The sequence below is a fragment of the Patiria miniata genome, unplaced genomic scaffold, assembly GCF_015706575.1.
Source record: "Patiria miniata isolate m_02_andy unplaced genomic scaffold, ASM1570657v1 HiC_scaffold_3, whole genome shotgun sequence".
Lineage (NCBI taxonomy): Eukaryota > Metazoa > Echinodermata > Asteroidea > Valvatida > Asterinidae > Patiria > Patiria miniata.
The window spans coordinates 2,786,035-2,811,139 of record NW_024037069.1 but is presented as its reverse complement, the minus strand read 5'-3'; the positions used below and the strand labels follow the sequence as shown (position 1 = coordinate 2,811,139).

At 40.6% G+C, this 25,105-nt stretch overlaps 1 protein-coding gene across 1 annotated transcript; it reads left to right on the top strand.

Annotated features, from left to right (window-relative positions):
* The first annotated feature begins 2,014 nt into the window (after positions 1-2,014).
* Positions 2,015-24,829, top strand: LOC119738144 (deleted in malignant brain tumors 1 protein-like). The gene is made up of 8 exons (XM_038212889.1): positions 2,015-2,081; positions 2,591-2,662; positions 4,263-4,379; positions 7,129-7,328; positions 8,672-8,790; positions 9,776-10,158; positions 10,928-11,236; positions 24,656-24,829. The coding sequence occupies exons 1-8, from the start codon at positions 2,015-2,017 to the stop codon at positions 24,679-24,681; spliced, it is 1,293 nt and encodes a 430-aa protein (XP_038068817.1). The 3' UTR covers positions 24,682-24,829.
* Positions 24,830-25,105: the final 276 nt, after the last annotated feature.

Below are 25,105 nucleotides of genomic sequence, written 5' to 3'. Positions count from 1 at the left end.
GCAGAATTGCTTTTGATACCATATTCATTGACCCCTGATAAACGTTACATGAAAAGTCACCCAATGTCATGCCGATGGGGGGGGGGGAACCCCAGCTCTGACTCACATTTTTATGTTTTGCATAGAAATATATATACATTATAAATAATGTAAATCCCCCTACTCTGTGACTATGTACCGGTAATAATGTCCGCTTGTGCACAGTATTCGGACTGAGCCAGCTGGGATACGGGGTTATCATCGGATTTAAACAGCGCCTCCATTGAATGTTTACGGAGGCCAATAATGTGTCCTTTAAGCAACCTTTTAGCAAACCTGTCTACATTTTAGCAATGATTTGCTGATGACCCCCCCCCCCCCATAGGCAGTATATCACAAATCGTGATTGTGTAATGGCGTGCCTGATACAAGCTGCTTTCAAGGTTTTGCCACCTCTAGCCGCCTTTATATCCTAGTAACTACTTATATTATTTTCCATTTCTGTCATGAACAGGACATAAATGTGTTTGAATTGAATTGAATAAAGGGGGCAACTGTTCTGGGGCCTACTTACTGCTCTGCAACCACATGTTGCTGCATTGTCACTGCCAGATAGTTTTTGATATATTGCCCAGAACATTTGAAGGTTAAGTCTGTTTTGGATGAACGTCTTGAACATGGATGTTAGTTACAGGCTCGTCATACATGAGGGTAACTATGAACCAGAAAGCCAGTGTCAAAACATATCCGTCATAGGGAAATGAATGTCTTGGCCGGGACTTGTTTTCGCCCTAGCTCCCTACGTGAGCAATTTGGTGCATTGGTACTCTACACAGCAATGTCACTACCCGATGTTTGATATATTGCCCAGACAATGTCAGAGGTTAAGTCTATTTTGGATGAACGTCGATCTTGAACATGCATGATCGTTACAGGATCGTCATACATAGGGTAACTGTGAGCCAGTGTCAAAACACATGCGTCACAAGGAGATGAATGTTAACCTTTTGCGAAAGATCCTTGAACTTTTTTAGTTGCTGGCTCGTCTTAATGTGCGCGTTTCATCTAGTGCCAGAAAACGTGCGTCGCAAGAAAATGAAGAAATGACTTCCAATGTTCACCCATTTGACCTTGCCATATTGGTCCCGCCCAGTTCTGCCGCGCATCGATGGATTATAATGTTGTATTACACATTAATAACTTTCCTTATTAAGTTTTTCTTTAGTATATTTATTCAGTTTTAATGAAATTAGGTCGCAGGTGCAACCCTGCTCAAGTCAGTTTCTATGTTCAACTTTGAAAAACCATTATGATTATAATAAAACGCATAGATCTAGAGTAGACATACTTTTCACGTGAAATTTCACTGTGTGACCAGATTTTTTTTAAAAGTTAAATCGTCCCTATAGTCAGGTTTCTATATGACTGTCTTGTCATGACAATTTTGTGCAACTGAGTGATAATAGATGAAACATATGTATTCGTAATCCAGTAGCGTATCTAGAGGGGGTTGGGGCTTGCAATACTCCTCCCTCCACCCCACCCCAACCGCTAGCCGCTGACTAATGTTGATACTAGTAAAATGGGGTCCAAAATAATGAAAGGAATGCTAAAGTTACTGAACTGCCTCAGAATGCAGGATCGTAGATTTTAATATTGAGAAATCGTTCGACGTTCGCAGAATGTTAAAAAAGGGCACTCGTTGCGAAATGTCGGGGAAGGGGATGGTAAATGCCACCGTAACCCCCCCCCCCCCCCGGACTCTACGCCCTCGTTTAACCCAAGTCGGAAGTACCTGATATAGCTTCTCAGCAACACAAATAGACCCACGTAGACAACGTCTCGGGGGATTTGTTCCATGAAAGCCAGACGGATTATATATCTGCTCAGCTAACAGCACCTTTTAACCCCGACACATCATGCCCAGCACATTGATATATAAAGCGATCTACCAACCTCCGTCGGTTCATACTCGACTCCAGCTGATCGCTCCTGAAGACGTTTGTTTTACTTTCTCTCATCGTATTCCTAAACAATGTCTTACTCTGCATCAAATCTGCTGGTGTTGGCGGTCACGCTGATTGCCATCACTGCGCCCTCACGTAAGTGTGAAACTGAATTGAACTTTTCGTTGTCAACTGTAATTTTACAGATTATTGTCTATTGTAAACAAAAACAACACATGGAACCTGTAAGCAGGCAACTGATTTCCATAGCTGAAACTTCGTATGTCTGTGGTTTACAGTTACAAGCATCACGATCCCAGCACAAAACGTGTGCACACGTAACAATAAATCTAGTTTTTGCGGTTGAAAATCGAAAATAACTGGGACGGTACATTTTAAAAACATTGTCGTCATGTTAGTTTTCATTTCATAGTTTATTTGTATTGAATATAGTTTTGTCAGTTGATGCCTCATCACTTTTACTACTGTATCCGTATAGTTTTCGTACAATATAAACGAATCCACTGGATTCGGCGCTGTCAGAATGCCCAAACCGTTGCCTGAAAACAAGAGACGCATTTTGCGCCTATCATTTGTCTGTCAATGTTTATTCCAGTTAAAAAGAATGAAAATTAAAGTATCCCAATTTCGACTTTGTATTTTAGAATTATGCTCGGCCCATCCTGTAGTGCAAGATGTGACGTCACAAGACCAGGCAAGCAGCTCAAGCATATCAGGTAAGCACATGAAACTGCTGATATTTAATTGTAACATTAATATTTTTTTGTGTACCCCTATGTGTTTGCCGTGTGGCGTTCCGATGGTGGGGGGGGGGGGGTCCACTCCTTGTATTCCTTTGAATGAGGAGACACATGCGATAACAGTTATTATCTGTGCAAGAACAAAATATAATGACCCATTTTATCCCCACCCCTGTAATTTAAACCAAATCTACAAACATGAAGTTATACCGTGGCTTTATGTAGTCCCAATTCTCTGAATTTGATCGGAATAGAAAACAAGAAAGGGAATTGAGCGGGAATATAGGCCCTATTACATTTAAGAAATACCGATACAATCAATCTGAAGCAGGTTATTAAAAACTAAGTAAAGTAAATATACTTGAAAATGTAACTTCATTTTTCTCGACGCATGGGTTCCCGGTAAAAGTGCAATGGTTTTGTGGTAACCATTCCGATTAATATACAAATAATGAATGTTTGTGAGTGCAATGGAAAGAATAATTTCATGAGGTGACAGATGAAATGTTCCATTCCACGAGGCGAAGCCGAGTGGAATGGAACATTTCATCTGTCACCGAATGAAATTATTCTTTCTATTACACGAATGTGAAACATTCATTATTTGCTTTATATAACACCTGAATAAATACTCGTCATCTGATTGGTTGATTTTTAATAGCCAATTTATTCAAGTTAAAAATTGTTTACAAGTTTGACGAGTTCAGTGTTATCATACTCAATTTTTCTCAATTTAAAACTTTTCCATAAGTTTAGAACTCAAACAGTTCAATAAGTTCAGAACTTTTATTGCCAATTTAAACACCACAGCGCCACCATCGGCAACGTGTGCAGTGACAGTGCAATGGTACTTCTAATCACAGTGCAATAGTACTTCCATTGCACTGTGTGCTGCGCACCACGCGCGCGCCGTGCGTTGGTACGAATAATTCAATGACATGTGATCAACGATCCATCAATCAGATGGCGGGGATTTATTCAGGTGTTGATAATGACTCTTTTCTCGAAAATGATAGCATGCTAGGCACACTGATTTCACTCATTGCATGATCCTATTATTTACTTACAATCAAGTATGATATTTAATGATTTCTTTTATTTTTCTTCTGGAATTTTGCAAAAATTAATGGTGTCCATTCCCTATAAAGCTGCTTCAGCACGACAAGATGTCAGAATATTGGACTTTTTGCAGAAGTAAATTTCCGGGTTTTTGGTGTGATTCGTGATTGTTTCAGTAAATAACAGTAAGTCAAAGAGCAAACGTTCTGCACTCATCATTTAATGAGCAAATTCGTTGGTTCCTATCTCAATTTGGACAGAAATTCCCGAAACTCGGTCTGAAGCGGTTTGCAACATCGCAATCAGTTGGCAGGAAAAGCATTGAATACTTGAACGTTTAATGCAAAAACTGTTCAACTAAAAATTATGTTTTATGGTTTTCTTGCATTTGACAGAAACGGAAGGTTGCGAAAAAAATATGTTCCAGTGTAAAATTAATGCTGTGGTCCCCTAAACAAATTTATTTGGCAGGCAAAATGGGAATAACTTGTATCCGATATATTTTGTGTCATTTCAGGTCTTTCGTGTACCAGTTCTCCTCTAGGGATGGCCAGTGGGGCCATCCCTGATTCCAGCCTGACGGCGTCAGGCTCATGGGGCTCATCTTATCTCCCAAGCAAGGCCCGACTGAATAGTAAGTCTCATTGATTGCTACTCAGTCTCTCATTGCAATAGTCTGCAACTGTTGCTTATTTTGTGTTTTTTCCCCTTTTTTGTGAGTTAAGACATAGGAATTGTATAAGCCCGACTCTAAAAACAACTAGAAACTTGTAAAAAAAACATTCTAATTAACGGAGCATTTTGAATGTTTTAATTATGATTCCATTCTCGGTCAATATGACCAGCCCCTTTCTTTCTCAAGGCTTTAGGCTCATTTGCTTTTCATGCATTGTTCATTTCCAATAATAACACCTCTAAAATTTTAAAGATGAATGTTTAAACGTTAAACCTAACCAGTTGAAACTTCAGCTAATTTTTTTCGCGAAAACACTGAAAAACCATGCACTATCTTTTGGTCACGAAACACGATTTCGCCCATGGTACTCTGTATTTAAAAAAAAGGCAATTGACTGATCGTTGAAAATCACCACCGTTTCTTGATTTCTTCGCAATGGCAGCAAGCCAGACGAAATAACATCACGGGGTGGTTAGTACCCTACGATCTTTAATAAAAAAAAAAAATAATAAAAATTCGGTTGGCTACTTCTAAGATACATGCAAATGATCCTACATGTCTTTAACCCATAAATGTCGTTTTGTCTAAGTTTCTAAATATAAAAATAGGTCAGCCCCCAAACAAACTCCATGGATTCCGGATAATCTCCGCAAGACAGCTTACATTTCTCAGTATTTTATTTGAACTATTGCTTGCACCCTGTACTCCTGGAAAGCTTGAATAATCTGAAACTGTTCTTGAACTTGAGAGAAAGACGCATGGAAGTGATTCTGTGTGAGCACACCACGCCGCATGTATATGACAATTTCCTGTTTCATCAATATTCATGCAATACTCATGCTACAGTCAGACCGCGTATATCCTGTATTCAAGTGGTTATGTAAATCCCAGCAATTTATTGCACACTTTTTTGGGCCAGGGATGGGTGATAAGGCTATCCCCAGAATAGTCCATGCATTCAACATAACTTAACTTGACCAAATACAAACCGATTCTGTGTGTCACTCTGTCCGTGTTACGATTTAATTGTCATTGCATTAACTTTTTCTGTAACAGTGTTCTCATGCCCCAGCTGGGTAAAAAAAACAAAAATCGTCACTAGTTTACTGTCATTAAAACAAAATCAACATCACTAACTCAAGTCCGTAGCGCGAATTCCTGTCACTGATCCTTTAAGCTCCGCAACAACGAAAAAGTTACGAAAAATTGTGATTACAAAGGACTCAAATGAAAATAATACAAATTTGGTATTTAAAGTTGCGTCAGTACACAGGTCATGCGTGTTGCAAGTCATTTCTGTTCGGGATGAGTAATCTTTGTTTATTCTATGGGATCTCAGTTGTGAATTGATACATGTTGATTTCACAAACATTTTATTTAGAATAAACTTAAGTTTCACATTGTGTCATCACCTTCCTGGTAGTCTTCTTTGCAGCCTCATTGATCATGCTCACACAGCAATTTGACAGTTCATATTGACCAACTCATTCCACATTGTCCTCCGTCCCTGATGATGCATTCTTGGGCATAATGTGCCACTGCGCGCATTATTACAAGCTGTGAGATTTGGCGTGTTTTTGCTTCGATGCGCATTCGCATTTTGGCGAAGACTGCACAAGATAGGGGTCTCAAATACCCGGTACTTTAAGTATCCCCAGAAAAAGAATTCACAAAGTGTTAGGTAAGGGGAGCGTGGGGGCCACTCGATGTCGTGATTAAGCGCCGATGCGGTGGAGCGCCATATTGTGCCCATCACAGATGCTGAGAAGTTCCTCCAATCAGACGATGCTGCAAGGACAGGTACAACCTAATCATTTTTATATCGCGTTTTATTTTTCCCTCAAAGAAAAGGGGCCAACCATGAGACCATTACCACACATTCCTATACAATCAGTAGGTTTAGTGCGACTGTCGTCCCTTTTCAAATTAAACGGTTGTGTATTTCGTCGGTTGGGGAGAATATTGTCTTACGTTCTATGTATTAACCTCGTCATTCATGGAAAATCCTGCCTCATCGCTAATTATGAAGCGTTCAAGAATCGTGTTGGCCTTGCGAGCAGCCTCTGGCAAAACCTCATTCTCCTCAATTAACATCTAACAACTGACACTTGGGGTCCGGGTCCCTCAGAATAAACAAACGTTACACTCAGTCCTCCAGAACAGGAATGACTTCAAATTAAAACCAATTTACAGGCGCAAATTCCAATACAAAATATGCATTATTGCAGGCGCGGTTCAAAGTGGATCCAGAATTTTTTCAGAGAGGCGTGCTGAAATGTAGACCGGTTATTTTCTTCGGACACTTAGGCCTCCGAAAATCAATAGTGTGTGTGTGTGTGTGGGGGGGGGGGGGGTGGCTCGTGCCATATTTTCAATGGGAAGCGCTGATAAAATGCTACAATCAAGCACACTATATTAACAAAAAGTGTACAAATGCACCCTTCTCACGACTGTTTATTTGGGGGAGACCGTTCGCATGTACGTCACATTCTTACATTTTGCTAGTGCTTTTTTTTAATGGATTTTTCTTTTTTTGGGGGGGGGGGGAGGGCTTACCCCCCTAGCCCCTCCCCCCGACCCCCGTAGAACCGCCACTGTATAATTGTCATAATCACTCTGTAACGGTTGTACTTTCCTTAAGGAAACCCTGTAGTATTTGGTTCTATATTATTTTGAATGCCATGGTCTTTTGTTTTATTCCCCATAGGTACTGGTTGGTGGATGTGCCCGAATAGAAAGCCCGAGGGTCAGTGGATCCAGGTAGACCTCGGTCAGTACACGGCCATCACGGGGGTCATCGTACAGGGAGACAGTACAAGGCATATCCGAACCTTTGCTGTAAACTACAGTAATACGGGCGAGTCCAATGATTGGCAGAAACTAACTGACAGAGAACAGACCGTACAGGTGAGCCTAGGATCCCGTCAAGATCGATTTTCTAGTTTTCACATTCCATATGGACAGTGAATAAACACAAGGCTAATCGTACGGAATCTCGATCGTTCCAGGTTTAAAGAAGTGAAGTATTGCTTTTATTGTAATATTATTATAGCATATTTTTTGCTAAAGAACTCGATGTATTTATACGCTATGCGTTGAAAAAAAACTATCGAGTTAGTTCGCAAAACTATTGCGTTAATTTGTAAAAGTTTAATTGCTTTTAATAAATTTCGCTTAACTATTCCATCACGCCGATTTCGTTAACTGTTACAAAATATTGTGTCAATTCGCAAAACTATCGCGTTTATGCTAGTGCGTCATTTTGCAAACGTTTAGGCCCTAATTGCGTTAATTTGCAAAGGTAGGCCTATAAGTTTTACGTTAACTCACAATTAAAAAAAGAATAAATTATTTTTTCTGTTAAACCTGAAACGATGAGGTCTCGTACTGGTTTGATGTCAAATTACGTGTCGTTTACCTTTGATCTGCACTTCCTTTGACTTAAGCTCGGGTCGCGATATCCGTTTACCTTCAAGCACCGGCGGTGATTTCCTGTCAACATTGAGGGGGCAAGTAGCCGAGGACATTCGTAAAGCGAGTGGGGGGGGGGGTCGACGCAACCTGACTCTATAGGGAGCTTTTCAAACATGTATTTAATGGTAGACGTATTCGCGTTTTGCACAAATCCTTCCAGTGTGTTTTTATTTACATGAGATGGGTGTGGAAAACCAATATCTTAGCGCTATTACATGTACCGAAAAATATTGGTAAGATATAATATGTAACTGGTAAAAATCTATATGCATTGTGATAAACTATTGGGGGCATCGCCATCACCGTCTTTCCCTGCAGCGCAAACATTATTTGGATCACCCCCCCCCCCCCCCGGCGCCTCCCCCTCCCCCGGATCGACGCCAATGGTATCAAGGCGACTACATTGTTCATTATGTTTTCTTCACGTCGCGGACGTACATCTCTGACTTGGAAACGAAAGTGACATAATAATTATGGAAATTTGAACATAATTTCTAGAGTGAAAATTTCTAGAGTGAAACTTATATCAAGTGACATTTTTTAATTGTCACAAGCAACTCTGAATCAGATTATCATTCACATCACCCAAGGTGTTTACAGGCATGTAATTGGACTTTCATGTTAAAAGGAGATAGCGCCAAAAACATGTTTAGCATCTTCCTATCTCGGCGCAGCTCTTCAGATAGCAAAGAAGCCCGACGTACGTATAACGAATATTTAAGCTACCTGATGTTGCGTTGGTGGTGATATTGTAAATCGTTATATTTTTTTCGCAGTTGAATGGGAACAATGGTAGTGGACAACCTGTGAATGTGACGTTCCCCGTGGTACTGATGGCAAGATTCCTCCGCATACTTCCACTCACATGGAGTAGCTCTCGTTTTTATTTTCTGAGGTTCGAAGTGCTCGGATGTCGAGGTAATACAAATGTGCCCATCTAAACAATCTAAGTCGCCGTAGAAAGGCAATGATACCGCTAGTCATTTTGGTGTAAATGTTTTTTCTTTATGGTTAGATCAGTTTAGAGGTCTAGGCTTATTCCAACGCTGTAAGAACCAAATGCGGGCACGGACTTGAGTTTCATATTGTGATGAAAAATGATTAGAACCCGGAGGAAGTTGTATTAATACAAGTCATATATATAATTATGTTGAACTCATACTGATGTAACAGTGAGTCCGATGCAGGCCGAATGATCATGCTAGTATCGGACTGTTTTAATTTTATTTTAGGTCTACACTACAAAAAGTGCGGTGTAAATTGAACACCGGTGGTCCCATAAAGATACCACCGGTGTTAAATCTAACACCGCTGTTTTTGCAATGTGGGTTGCTTTGACCCTCATAAAACCTGTGTCAGTATCCAGGTCATGGAAGTTGGAGGGTTGGGAGTTGGGATGATGGTGTTGTCAGCTGATATCACTTGCTGGGTGTGTTTATTCGTTTCTTTTCTGATTGATGACACGTGTTGGTCCAGCTCCGTTGCATTCTGACAATGCCCAGTACAAATCATAGGAAACGATGGGTTTGGATCACAAATTGAATAATGACCTTCATATTGCAAATTGAGTGGGAAATCTGAGTTGAGTAGCCTGGATGTAGACAAAGACAAAGGAATTATCATTATTGTCAGACAACAACCATCATTGGAAGGGGGAATACGTCTGGTTAGGCGACTTGAGTCATGAAACACCACCGTCACGGTAGGGTAAGACGTTAAAAGAATGACGGTATTTGCACAATCATCTTGTGCGTGTTTTTGTGTTTCACAATTAGTTTGGAGAAAGATTTCTGCAATCATATACTAGGTCCTTCCCTCAGACTGTAGAGGCTTATCTACAAATCAGAATGTAGAGGCTTATCTAGAAATATTTGACCAAGAAATGTCCTCAAGCATCAGTTGCAAAATAATTTCCAATTTCTGTTTGAACTGTCAGACTGGGGCGGCAAAATTCGGTTGGTGGGCGGTGAGGACAAATGGAGCGGCCAAGTGGAAATCTACCGCCATGATGCTTGGGGTGCAGTCTGCGATAGCAGTTGGGATATGAAGGACGCCACCACCGTGTGTCATCAGCTCGGCTTCATCGAGGCTCTGGAGGCTAAAACGGGGTTGTCCAGCCGAGAGAGTGACCGGCCGATCGTGATGAATCGAGTGGCCTGTACTGGAACTGAACGACGGCTGGCTGACTGTCCGTTTGTCTGTACCGGCTCTCAGCAATGCAGCAGCTCAACTGTAGCAGGAGTCGTTTGTAAACCAAGATCTGGTAAGAAATACTCCGCCCTCTTTAGTTTCCATGTCATTCACCTCCAACTTATTGCACACTAAGTAACTCCCGTGTCATTATCATCTATCTCCAGCGTATTTGTGATATGGCGCCGTTCGCCGATATACAATTAAAGTCAATTAAATACCGGTACTCATCCCCGAAATACATACTTCAAACAAAAGCCCTTCCCAAAAAAGTGAAGAAATTAACTGAGCAAAGAAATCTCTGAACTCCAATAAAACATCTGAAAGAATTGTTATCATTTACACCCCCACAAAATAGCTTTTCCCGACAAAGCATAGGAATCGCCTCCCAATGCTGATTATTTGGACCATAGATTAAATGGCCACCTTGAGTTGCTCAGTATAGCGTACGATTAACTCTTTTCACAAATAGAGTTGTGAGGGTGGGTTACCTATCCTTCCTTTCTTCATTACGCCACTCCACGATGAAGGTTGCAGACTGTGACTCGTCTTGTTTTTTTATTTTTTTATTTAATTGAACAATGAAATTGACTGGAGCAGAGTTTGAACATGCGACCTCCGTGTTGCCGTTTCGGTGCTCTACCAACTGAGCCGTCCAGCCCTATGTTGGCAGTTCTCCATTTGTCATTTATTTTGTTCAGGGGCGCTATAGTCAGAAGCCATCGTCCAATGTCACGATGCTAGAAACATTAGCAATTCTGCAAACCTAGTCAGCTTCCCTTTGTGGTTTATTCGAATATTTTGTTTTAATTGAGACAATGTCTTTATTGTTAAATGATCAGATGTGGTTCGGTTGGTCGGCGGATCTCGCACCAGCGGCCGAGTGGAGATATACCGTGGCGGCAGCTGGGGAACCATCTGCGATAGCAATTGGAACGTCACCGATGCGGGGATTGTTTGCCGACAGCTCGGTTTCTCAGACGCACTGGAGGCCAAGTCCGCTGCCCACTTCGGGCAGGGTAGCGGACCCGTCCATATGGACGGCTTAGCGTGCGAAGGCTCCGAAGAGAAAATTACCGACTGTCCTTCCCACTGCTGGGAAGAGACAAGTTGTAGCCACTCTCACGATGCTGGAGTGATCTGCAGTGATGGTAAGCGAACAATGAGGGCAGTGTAACGAATCCTATACCTCATCGTCAAGGATTCAAATCATCATAGAAAATACTCTGCGTATTCCTATTATTAGAAAGATGGATTATGCAAGAACTAACACTCCATCCATTTTGATAGTAAAAATTATCATTGTGCGTTTATTCGAATAAACAAAAGCTCAAATAGTACAAATGTGTGTTCAAGTTATTGGTGGCCTAGCAATAATCGGTTGATGCCTTAATAAATATTTGCATGGGTTTCTTGAAAAAGTCCAGATTGTTAATTTCATTTACGTCTGCGCATCTGTAAAATCGTTCAGAGAGAATATTTTATTGACTTTCTGTGCTTAGACGGCCTCATGATTGTAGATCAAGGTTTCTGTTTAGGACTCAAGTTTTTTTTATTGAAAATTGTTTTGTTTTTTCCAGTATTCTTCCACAACCTTAGATGCAAAGTTTTTGTTTCTCGATTTCGTATTACTGCAGAAATACCAACAAGTGACGAAAGCTAAGCAATCAGGAGGGATAGGGCACAATACATCATCATACACACTCATGTCCTTGCAAAGGGACACTATTTTGTTTCATGGTATTTCGGACCATCAAAGCGCCCCTCGTGAACTGCAGCTGGTCGACTTCTTCTATAGTCACGTGACTGGCTTCGGCCTATAACCCGTGCATGCTGTACAAAAAATTATATGGAGAGTGGTACCTCGCTTCTCTTGGCATTGTACAGTATATTAATGACTTTGCAATCTATGACACCAGTCTTTGTTAACAGTGCATACTGGCTAGATGTCAATGTATGTTTGTGTGCAGCTTATACAATACGCATAATAAACATGCAACAATCATATATTGGCTTTGTTTGTTTTAAATATATATATATATATACAAAATGATAATAAGAAAACACCAAAAGACTACACAAAAGACCACCCCAAAAACGGAACAGGAGTGGAATCGATAATCAATTATATTGCATCCATTTTGGACATTTTCAAAGTCAGCTACTCATAGTAGAATGAGTCCATTGATAAAAATACGTTCAAATGAAATTGGGGAACGAAAAGTTAAAGCACAGTGGATAAGCAGTGAGGGTGAAAATTGTGGACTCTCTTATACTCTGATACACCGATCAACTTTAAGTGTTATTTCAGGAAAAGCTACGATGTTGCGTACGAGGTAGCATACGTGACGGTGAAGAAACTTTGTCAAAAACCATGGTTGATAAACTTAATAATTGTTGTGTTATTTGTGCCATGTATAATATTTGCCGTAATCTTATGTTAGAATAAACCTGTCCTTTTTATCTAGGAGTAATATTTATTAGATTTTCAATTACTTTATAACTGCACTTGTTATAGACCTAGTACTTGATTATCATATTACCAAAATAAAAAGAAAAAATAATTAACTGGACACACTTAAGAGGCCTCCTTGCCTTGTCATAGCCAGACCCCCAGGTGGATTCTTATAATTGTTGGTTTGTTTACGATTCATTACGTTGAAATGCTTGTCTTGTTTTATAATATTGATTATTTACTTTCTTTTTAATGCAATAACCGTGCGTGAATACAGCATACACATTTTGACTTTGGGGTCTCTATGAACTACTAGTTGAACAATTTGGGTCAGTGAGTGGGTCAGTCAGTGTGTTAGGTACAAAGAAGACCGTAGTCAGGCCCTCTGGGACCAGCAGAGTAATTTTTTTTGGGACCAAGGTGAGACTCATGCAAGTCTATTTCACAAGTGAGAGACAGTGAGTCAAGCACAAAGAAGATTGTAGGTTGGCCCCTCGTGGACTACAAAAAGGACCAACATTAATTGATTACCATTTTTTTTTGAATCGGTTGCCATCCCAACCATGACCAACCCACATAATTGCTTTTGATACCATATTCATTGACTCCTGATAAATGTTACATGAAAAGTCACCCAATTTCATGCCGATGGGGGGCGGGGACCCCCAGCTCTGACTCACATTTTATGTTTTGCATAGAAATACATTATAAATAATGTAACACCCACCCTACTATGTGACTATAAACCGGTTATAATGTCCGCTTGTGCACAATATTCGGACTGAGCCAGCTGGGATACGGGGGTATCATCGGATTTAAACAGCGCCTCCATTGAAAGTTTACGGAGGCCAATAATGTGTCCGGAGGAAAAAAACCTGTCTACATTTTAGCATTGATTTGCTGATGACCCCTCCCCCCCCCCCCATGGCAGTATATAACAAATCGTGATGTGTAATGGCGTGCCTGATACAAGCTATGCTTTCAAGGTTTTGCCACCTCTAGCCGCCTTTATATCCTGTTCAATACTTATATTATTTTCCATTTCTGTCATGAACCGAACATAAATGTGTTTGAATTGAATTGAATAAAGGGGGCAACTGATCTGGGGCCTACTTACTGCTCTGCAACCACATGTTGCTGCATTGTCACTGCCAGATATTTTTGATATATTGCCCAGAACATTTGAAGGTTAAATCTGTTTTGGATGAACGTCTTGAACATGGATGCTAGTTACAGGCTCGTCATACATGAGGGTAACTATGAACCAGAAAGCCAGTGACAAAACATATCCGTCACAAGGAAATGAATGTTCGAACCCGGGACTTGTTGTTTTTGCCCTAGCTCCCTACGTGAGCAATTTGGTGAATTGGTACTCTACACAGCAATGTCACTACCAGATGTTTGATATTTTGCCCAGACAATGTCAGAGGTTAAGTCTGTTTTGGATGAACGTCTTGAACATGCATGTTCGTTACTGGATCGTCGTAAATAAGGGTAACTGTGAGCCAGTGTCAAAACAACATGCGTCACTAGGAAATTAATGTTTAACTTTTGCGCGTCATGAAGATCCTTGAACTTTTCAGTTGCTGGTTCGTCTTAATTTGCACGTTTGATGTAGTGCTGAGAACACGTTCGTCACAAGAAAATGAAGAAATGACTTCCAATGTTCACCAATTTGACCTTGCCATATTAGTCCCGCCCAGTTCTACCGCGCATCAATGAATTATAATGTTGTATAACATATTAATAACTTTCCTTATTAGGTTTTTCTGTAGTATATTTATTCAGTTTTAATGAAATAAGGTCGCAGGTTCAACCCTGCTCAAGTCAGTTTCTATGTTCAACTTTGAAAAACCGTTATCATAATAACAAAACGCATAGTCTGGTTTCTATATGTCAGACTTGTCATGGCGATATTGTGCAACTGAGTGATAATAGATGAAACATATGTATTCGTAATCTAGTAGCGGATCTAGAGGGGATTGAGGCTTGCAATACCCCTCCCTCCGCTCCACCCCAACCGCTAGCCGCTGACTAATGTTGATACTAGTAAAATGGGTTCCAAAATAATGAATGGAATGCTAAAGTTACTGAACTGCCTTAGAATGCAGGATCGTACATTTTAATATTGTGAAATCGTTTGACGTACGCGGAATGTTAAAAAAGGGCACTCGTTGAGAAATGTTGGGAAAGAGGGATGTAAATGCCACCCTTAACCCCCCCCCCCCCCCCCCGATAGATGCTACGCACTCGTTTACCCAAGTCGGAAGTCCCCGATACAGATTCCCAGCAACACAAATAGACCCACGTAGATAACGTCTCGGGGGATTTGTTCCATGAAAGCCAGAAGGATTATATATCTGCTCAGCTAATGGCACCTGTTAACCCCGACACATCATGCCCAGCACCATGATATATAAACCGATCTACCAACCTCCGTCGGTTCATACTCGGCTCCAGCTGATCTCTCTTGAAGACGTTTGTATTACTTTCTCTCATCGTATTCCTAAACAATGTCTTGCTCTGCATCAAATCTGCTGGTGTTGGCTGCCACGCTGATCACCATCACTGCGCCCTCACGTAAGTGTGAAACTGAATTGAATTTGTCGTTGTCAACTGTAATTTTACAGATTATTTTCTGTTGCAAACAAAACAAAAACCAACACATGGAAACCTGTAAGCAGGCAACTGATTTCCATAGCTGAAACTGTGTAGGCTATGTCTGCGGTTTACAGTTACAAGCATCACGATCCCAGCACAAAACGTGTGCACACGTAACAATACATCTATTTTTTGAGTTGAAAATTGAAAATAACTGGGACGGTACATTTTAAAAACATTGTCGTCATGTTAGTTTTCATTTCATAGTTTATTTGTATTGAATATAGTTTTGTCAGTTGATGCCTCATCACTTTTACTACTGTATCCGTATAGTTTTCGTACATTATAAACGAATCTACTGGATTCGGCGCTGTCAGAATGCCCAAACCGTTGCCTGAAAACAAGAGACGCATTTTGCGCCTATCATTTGTCTGTCAATGTTTATTCCAGTTAAAAAGAATGAAAATTAAAGTATCCCAATTTCGACTTTGTATTTTAGAATTATGCTCGGCCCATCCTGTAGTGCAAGATGTGACGTCACAAGACCAGGCAAGTAGATCAAGCATATCAGGTAAGCACATGAAACTGCTGATATTTAATTGTAACATTAATATTTTGTTTGTATCCCTATGTTTTTGCTGTGTGGCGTTCCGATGGTGGGGGGGGGGGTCCACTCCTTGTATTGCTTTTAATGAGGGGACACATGCGGTAACAGTTATTATCTGAGCAGGAACAAAATATAATGACCCATTTTATCCCCACCCCTGTAATTTAAACCATATCTACAAATATGAAGCTATACCGTGGCTTTATGCAGTCCCAATTCTCTGGATTTGATACGAATAGAAAACAAGAAAGGGAATGGAGCGGGAATATAGGCCCTATCACATTCAAGAAACACCGATACAATATTAAAAACTAAGTAAAGTAGATATTCTTGAAAATGTAACTTCATTTTTCTCGACGCAAAGTATATGGGTTCCTGGTAAAAGTGCAATGGTTTTGTCCTAACCATTCCGATTAAATGATGATAATGACTCTTTTCACAAAAATGATAGCATGCAAGGCGCACTGTTTTCACTCGTTGCATGATCCTATTATTTACTTACAATCAAGTATGATATTTAATGATTTCTTTTATTTTTCTACTGGAATTTTGCAAAAATTCATGGTGTCCATTTCCTATAAAGCTGCTTCAGCACGACTAGAGGTCAGAATTTTGAACTTTTTGCAGAAGTAAATGTTTGGGTTTTTGGTGCGATTCGTGATTGTTTCAGTAAATAACAGTAAGTCAATAAGCAAACGTTCTGCACTCATCATTCAATGAGCAAATTCGATGGGTCCTATCTAAATTTGGACAGAAATTCCAAAAACTCAGGCTGAAGCGGTTTGCAACATCGCAATCAGTTGTCAGGAAAAGCATTAAATACTTTAATGTTTAATGGAAAACTGTTAAACTAGAAATGATGTTTTATGGTTTTCTTTTATGGTAGAGAAACGGAAGGTTGCGAAAAAATATGTTCCAGTGTAAAATTCATGCTGTGGTCCCCTAAACAAATTTATTTAGTAGGCAAAATGGGAATGAAAAATGATACCTCGTATCCGATATATTTTGTGTCATTTCAGGTCTTTCGTGTACGAGTTCTCCACTGGGGATGGCCAGTGGGGCCATCCCTGATTCCAGCCTGACGGCGTCAGGCACATACGGCTCGCCTTATCTCCCAAGCAAGGCCCGACTGAATAGTAAGTCTCATTGATTGCTACTCAGTCTCTCATTGCAATATTCTGCAACTGTTGCTTACTTTGCGTTTTGCCTTTTTTTGTGAGTTAAGACATAGGAATTGTATAAGCCCGACTCTAAAAACAACTAGAAACTTGTAAAAAAACATACTAGTTAACGATGCATTTTGATTGTTTTAATTATGGATTCCATTCTTGGTCAATATGACCAGCCCCTTTCTTTCTCAAGGCTTTAGGCTCATTTGCTGTTCATGAATTGTTCGTTTCCAATAATAACATCTCTCAAATTTTAAAGATGAATGTTTAAACGTTAAACCTAACCAGTTGAAACTTCAGCTAATTTTTTTCGCAAAAAATTGAAAAACCATGCACTACCTTGTGACCACGAAACACGATTTCGCCCATGGTACTCTGTATTTAAAAAAAAGGCAATTGACTGATCGTTGGAAATCACCACCATTTCTTGATTTCTTCGCAATGGCCTCAAGCCAGACGAAATAACATCACGGGGTGGTTAGTACCCTGCGATCTTTAATCAAAAAAAAAAATAATAATAATCATTCGGTTGGTTATTTCTGAGATACATGCAAATGATCCTACATGTCTTTAACCCATCAATGTCGCTTTGTCTAAGTTTCTAAATATAAAAATAGGTCGGCCCCTCAAAAAAACTCCATGGATTCCGGATAATCTCCGCAAGACAGCTTACTTTTTTCAATTTTTTATTTGACCTAGTGCTCGAACCCTGTACTCCTGGAAAGCTTGAATAATCTGAAACTGTTCTTGAAATTGAGAGAAAAATGCACGGAGGTGATTCTGTGCGAGCACGCCACCCCGCATGTATATGACAATTTCCCGTTACATGAAAGCAGCAATACTCATGCTACAGTCAGACCGCGTATATCCTGTATTCAATTGCTTATGTAAATCCAAGCAATTTATTACGCACTTTTTTTGGCCAGGGATGGGTGATAAGGATATCCCCAGAATAGTCCATGCATTCACCATTAACCTGACCGAATAAAAACCGATTCTATGTATCACTCTGTCCGTGTTACGATTTATTTGTCATTGCATTAACTTGTTTTGTAACATTATTGTTCTTATACCCTAGCTGAGTACACAAAAAAAATCGTCACTAGTTTACTGTCATTAAAACAAAATCAACATCACTAACTCAAGTCTGTAGCGCGAATTCCTGTCACTGATCCTATAGGCTCCGCAACAACGAAACAGTTACGAAAATTGTGATTACAAACGACCTTCAAATGACAATAATACAAATTTGGTATTTGAAGTTGCGTCAGTACACAGGTCATGCCTGTTGCAAGTCATTTCTGTTCGGGATGAGTAATTTTTGTTTATTCTGTGGGATCTCAAGTGTGAATTGATACATGTTAAGTAATGACAAAATCCTTGATTTCACAAACATTTAATTTAGAATAAACTAAAATGTCACTTTGTGTCGTCAACTTCTTGGTTGTCTTCTTGGCAGCCGCATTGTTCATGCTCACACAACAATTTGACTGTTCGTATTGACCAACTCATTCCACATAGTCCTCCGTCCCTGATGATGCATTCCCAGGCCCGTCTATGCATAAATGTGCCACTGCGCGCCTAATAAGTTTGGCGTGTCTTTGCTTCTACGCTTCGCATTCGCATTTTGGCGAAGACTGTACAGGAAACGCTTTATGATTGTGCCCATCACAGATATTGACAAGTTCCTCCAATCAGACGATGAAAATTTGCTGCAAGTACAGGAACGACCCGATTATTTATCATATCGAAGTAAATGTTTTCCTCAATGAATAAAAGGGCCAATCATGAGAACATTTCCTCAAATTCCGAAACAAACAGTGAGTTTAGTGCGACTGTCGTTCCTTTCAAAATTAAACGGTTGTGTATTTCGTCGCTTGTGGAGAATATTGTCTTACGTTCTGGGTATTAACCTCGTCATTCATGGAAAATCCTGCCTCGTTGCTAATTATGAAGCGTTCAAGAATCGTGTTGGCCTTGCAAGCAGCCTCTGGCAAAACCTCATTCTCCTCATTTAACATCTAACAACTGACACTGGGGTCCGGGTCCCTCAGGTTAAACAAAGAGTTACTCAGTCCTCCAGAACAGGAATGACTTCAAATTAAAACCAATTTACAGGCGCAAATTCCAATACAAAAGAAGCATTATTGCAATATTTTCGGGGCTATACAAAGTGGATCCAGAATTTGTTTTCAGGGAGGCGTGCTGAAATGTAGACCGGTTATTTTCACCGGACACTTAGGCCTCCGAAAATCAATAGATGGTGGTGGGGGGGGGGGGGGGGGGCGGCTCGTGCCATATTTTCAATGGGAAGCGCTAATAAAATGCTACAATCAGGCACACTATATTAACTAAAAGTGTACAAATGTACCCTTCTAACTTTTTTTATTTTGGGGGAGACCGTTCGCATGGACGTCACATTCTTACATTTTGCTAGTCAATTTTTTTTATTTTATGGAATGTTGTTGTTGTTGTTGTAGGGGGTCTAGGGGGTATGGGGGCTTACCCCATACCCCCTAGCTCCCCTCCCCCGCCCCTGTAGAACCGCTGCTGTATTATTGTCATAATCACTCCGTACCGGTTGTACTTTTCTTAAGGAAACCCTGTAGTATTTGGTTCTATATTATTTTGAATGCCATGGTCTTTTGTTTTATTCCCCACAGGTACTGGTTGGTGGCTATGCCCGAATGGAAAACCCGAGGGTCAATGGATCCAGGTAGACCGCGGTCAGTACACGGCCATCACGGGGGTCATCGTGCAGGGAGTCAGTTCGAATCATATCCGAACCTTTGCTGTAAACTACAGTAATACGGGCGAGTCCAATGATTGGCAGAAACTAACAGACAGAGGACAGATCGTACAGGTGAGCCTAGGATCCCGTCAAGATCGATTCTCTAGTTTTCACATTCCATATGGACAGTGAATAAACACAAGGCCATCCAGGTTTAAATAAGTGAAGTATTGCTTTTTTTGTGATATTATTATACCAGTAAGTTTTACAAAAGAACTGATGTATTTATATGCTTTGCGTTTAACGCAATACTTTTGCGTTCAAAAAAAAACTATCGAGTTAGTTCGCAAAGCTATTGCGTTAATTTGTAAAAGTTTTATTGCTTTTAATAAATTTCGCTAAACTATTCCATCACGCCTATTTCGTTAACTGTTACAAAATATTGCGTCAATTCGCAAAACTATCGCGTGTATGCTAGTGCGTCATTTCGCAAAGGTTTCGGCCCTAGTTGCATTAATTTGCAGAGATAGGCCTATAAAGTATTACGTTAACTCGCAATTAAAAAAAGAACACATTATTTTTTCTGCTAAACCTGAAACGATTGGGTCTCGTACTGGTTTGATGTCAAATTACGTGTCGTTGTAAATTTAAACAAACCTTTGATCTGCATTTCCTTTGACTTAAGCTCGGGTCGCGATATCCGTTTACACTCAAGCACCGGCGGTGATGTCTTGTCAACATCGAGTGGGCAAGTAGTATTGGCATTCGTTAAGCGAGGGGGGCGGGGGGGGGGGGGGGTCGACGCCACCTGACTCTACGGGGAGCTTTTCAAACATGTATATAATGGTACACGTATTCACGTTTTACACCATATCATTCTAGTGTGTTTTTATTTACATTAAATGGGTGTAGAAGACCAATATCTTAGCGCTATTACACGTACCGAATAAAATTGGTAAGATATAATTATGTAACTGGTAAAAATCTATACGCACTGTGATAAACTATGGGGGGGGGGGCATCGCCATCGCCGTCTTCCCCTGCAGCGCAAACATTATTTGGATCACCCCCCCCCCCCCCCCTGGCGCCTCCCCCCTCCCCCGGATCGACGCCAATGGTATCAAGGCGAATACATCGTTCATTATGGTTTCTTCTCATCCCGTACATCTCAGACTTGGAAACGGAAGTGACATAAGAATTATGGAAATTTGAACATAATTTCTAGAGTGAAAATGTCTAGAGTGAAACTTATATCAAGTGACATTTTTCAATTGTCACAAGCCACTCTGAATCAGATCATCATTCACATCACCCAAGGTGTGTACAGGCATGTAATTGGACTTTCATGTTAAAAGGGGATAGCGCCAAAAACATGTTTAGCATCTTCTTATATCGGCGCAGCTCTTCAGATAGCAAAGAAGCCCGACGTACGTATAACGAATATTTGAGCTACCTGATGTTGCGTTGGTGGTGATATTTAGTCGTTATTTTTTTTCCAGTTGAATGGGAGCAATGGTAGTAGCCAACATGTGAATGTGACGTTACCCGTGGTACTGATGGCAAGATTCCTCCGCATACTTCCACTCACATGGAGTAGCTCTTCTTATTATCGTCTGAGGTTCGAAGTGCTCGGATGTCGAGGTAATATGTGCCAATCTAAACAATCTAAGTCGCCGTAGAAAAGCAATGATAGCTATAGTCATTTTGTTGTAAATGTTTTTTTTTGTTACAACAAAAAATAAAACATTTACAATGATCTAACCATGAATGGTTAGATCAGTTTAGAGGTCTAGGCTTATTCCAACGCTGTAAGAACCAAATGCGGGCACGGACTTGAGTTTCATATTGTAATGAAAGTTGTATTAATACAAGTCATAACTATAATTATGTCGAACTCATACTGATGTAACAGTGATTCCGATGCAGGCCGAATGATCATGCTAGTATCTGACTGTTTTAATTTTATTTTTAGGTCTACACTACAACAAGTGCGGTGTAAATTGAACACCGGTGGTCCTATAATACCACCGGTGTTAAATCTAACACAGCTGTTTTTGCAATATGGGTTGCTTTGACCCTCATAAAACCTGTGTCAGTATCAAGGTTATGGAAGTTGGAGGGTTGGGAGTTGGGATGATGGTGTTGTCGGCTGATATCACTTGCTGGGTGTGTTTATTGTTTCTTTTCTGATTGATGACACGTGTTGGTCCAGCTCGGTTGCATTCTGACAATGCCCAGAACAAATCATATGAAACGATGGGGTGGATCACAAATTGGATAATGACCTTCATATTGCAAATTGAGTAGGAGATCTGAGTTGAGTTCCCTGGATGTTAACATGAAGGAATTATCATTGTCACACAACAGGGATTGTCAGACAACAGTCATCATTGGAAGGGGGAATAAGTCTGGTTAGGCGATTTGAGCCATGAAATGGCACCTCGAGTTAGGGAAAAAAAGTTAAACGAATGATATGTATTTATACAAGCATCTTTTGCGCGTTTTTGTGTTCAAATTATAGATACGATTATAGAGGCTGTCTTTCACAAACATTCTGTCAAGAAGTGAGCCTAATGAAAGAGTGTGAAACTTGCAAGACTTATTGTTATCGAGAGTTAGACCTACGTTTTATTGTTGTTCAAATCGGAACACACGTGTCATTCAAGAACTAATTCTGAAAGAAACTAATTCTCGATCTCAACAGTTACTAGCGGCATGATTCGATTGGTGGGCGGTGATGACAAATGGAGCGGTCAAGTGGAAATCTACCGCCATGATGCTTGGGGTGCAGTCTGCGATAGCAGTTGGGATATGAAGGACGCCACCACCGTTTGTCATCAGCTCGGCTTCATCGAGGCTCTGGAGGCTAAAACGGGGTTGTCCAGCCGAGAGAGTGACCGGCCGATCGTGATGAATCGAGTCGCCTGTACTGGAACTGAACGACGGCTGGCTGATTGTCCGTTTGTCTGTACCGGCTCTCAGCAATGCAGCAGCTCAACTGTAGCAGGAGTCGTTTGTAAACCAAGACCTGGTAAGAAATACTCCGCCCTCTTTAGTTTCCGTGACATGTCATTCACATCCGACTTTGTGTCTTGTACCTCAGCTTATTACACAAGTGAATTTTGTGTTATCAAATCATCTCCAGGTATTTATGATATTTCAGCGTTCTCTGAAGATAAAAGTCACATAAGGAGGTACGCAACCCTGAAACACATTTTTCAAACAAAAGCACTTCCCTAATGAGTATAGGAAAAATATACTGATGAAATCAATGAAAAATCTGAAACAATTCTTGTTATCTCTTACAGCCACAAAATAGGCATTCAAAAATAGGAATTCAAAACCTTACTTGTGCCTCCCAATACTGATTATTTGGACCATATTTCTTTTAAGGTTGAGTTCCCCTTGCTCTTCAACATATCATTTTTTTCCTATTTATAAATTTACAACTACGTCCATTTTGGACGTCTGCAACCCTCTGAAGAAGAAAAAAATGATTTGGGCACAAACAAACCCACTTTGCGAGCAGACTGGCTCCCGATCCGTACATTATCGATACTAATAAGCCTCTGTGCTACTAATGACGGCACACTTTGTTTACATGTGCAATTTCCTATGGAGCCAGTGGGGGCCCACGGTCCACTAAGCACCATAGGATGACATGTAAACAAAGTGTGACGTCATTAGTACAGAGGCTTATTGTGGGGCGGGGACCAGCCTACCCGCGAGAATAGAATTATTGTCTGGAAGCAAATAATTCGTAACTGTGAAGTAATAATGATTCAACAACTAAACGGGATGATTTTTCGCTCAATGTCTCATTCAAAAGTGAATAACTTTCGTATTGCTATAGAAAAAAAAAGCAATAACTTAGAAAATGAATCTGTTTTTCTGGAAAAAACTCGTAAATAGCACGGGAAACGAACCCTTAATATAGACCCACTTGATGTCCTCAGTAGGCCTATGGGTTCTTTGGGGCACTGTCACTGACAGACAGGTAGTTTGATTCTGGTCTGTGCGTGACATATTTTTATCACCCTGTATTTCCAGCTGAAGAGGGGATTGGGAGGTCTACTGACCATGAGGGCGGACTACCTATCCGTCCCTTTTCCATTACACCACTCCGCAGTGTATAGGCGTCAGACTGTAATTCGTCTTGTTTTCTAAATTGAGATGATGTCTTTATTGTGAAATGATCAGATGAACTTCGGTTGGTCGGCGGATCTCGCACCAGCGGCCGAGTGGAGATATACCGTGGCGGCAGCTGGGGCACCATCTGTGATTCCAATTGGAACCAGACCGATGCGGGGATCGTCTGCCGACAGCTCGGTTTCTCAGACGCACTGGAGGCCAAGTCCGCTGCCCACTTCGGGCAGGGTAGCGGACCCGTCCATATGGACGGCATAGCGTGCGAAGGATCCGAAGAGAAAATTACCGACTGCCCTTCCTACTGCTGGGAGGAGACAAGTTGTAGCCACTCACACGATGCTGGAGTGATCTGCAGTGACGGTAAGCGAACAATGAGGGCAGTGTATTAACGGAACCTATACCACCTTGTCAAGGATTCAAATCATCATAGAAAATACTCCGCGTATTCCTATCATTAGAAAGATGGATTTGTTCTAGCGTCATGCAAGAACGAGTGCTCCATTCAATTCGATTTTTATTGGGCAACCGTATACCTTGATTTAAATGATAAAAAGCTCAGAAATAGTACAATGTGTTGAAACTATTAGTTGCCTAGCAATAATCGGTTGATACCTTAATCAATATTTGCAAGGGTTTCTTGCATGAAAGTATGTCCCGATTCTTAATTCCGCATATGTCTGTGAATCTGATAATCGTTCGGAGAGAATATTTTATTGACTTCGGTGTAAAGACGGTCTTATGATTGTATAGAGCCAGGTTCTTCTAGATTTTATTTAGAACACATTTTTTTTTATGAAAACTGTTTAGATGAATACCTAAGATGCAAACTTTTTGTCCTCCGCCTTTGTATTACTGCAGGAAACACCGTAACAACCAACAAGTGACGAAAGCTAAACCGCTCAAGCAACCAGGAAGGATAGGACACCAACCATATTCTCATACACACTCATCTCCTTTTTTAAAAGGGACAATATTTGTTTCATGGTATTTCGGACCATCAAAGCGCCCCTCGTGAACTGCTGGTCGACTTCTTCTATAACCCGTGCATGCTGTAAAAAAATTATATGGAGAGTGGTAACTCGCTTCTCTTGGCATTGTACAGTATATTAGCGACTGCGCAATCTATGACACCAGTCTTTGTTAACAGTGCGTACTGGCTAGATATAGTTTTGAGTCAGAGGCAGAAGCTTTCTTGTTGTCAATGTATGTTTGTGTGCAGCATATACAATACGCATAATAAGCATGCAGCAATCATGGTGGCTTTGTTTGTTTAAAACATATATATATATACAAAATGATAATAAGAAA

Coding starts and splice junctions, on each gene's coding strand:
- LOC119738144 (XM_038212889.1), top strand. CDS start 2,015: ATGTCTTACTCTGCATCAAATCTGCTGGTGTTGGCGGTCACGCTGATT. Junction 2,082..2,590: donor TGCCATCACTGCGCCCTCAC/GTAAGTGTGAAA, acceptor TTTGTATTTTAG/AATTATGCTCGGCCCATCCT. Junction 10,159..10,927: donor CGTTTGTAAACCAAGATCTG/GTAAGAAATACT, acceptor TTAAATGATCAG/ATGTGGTTCGGTTGGTCGGC.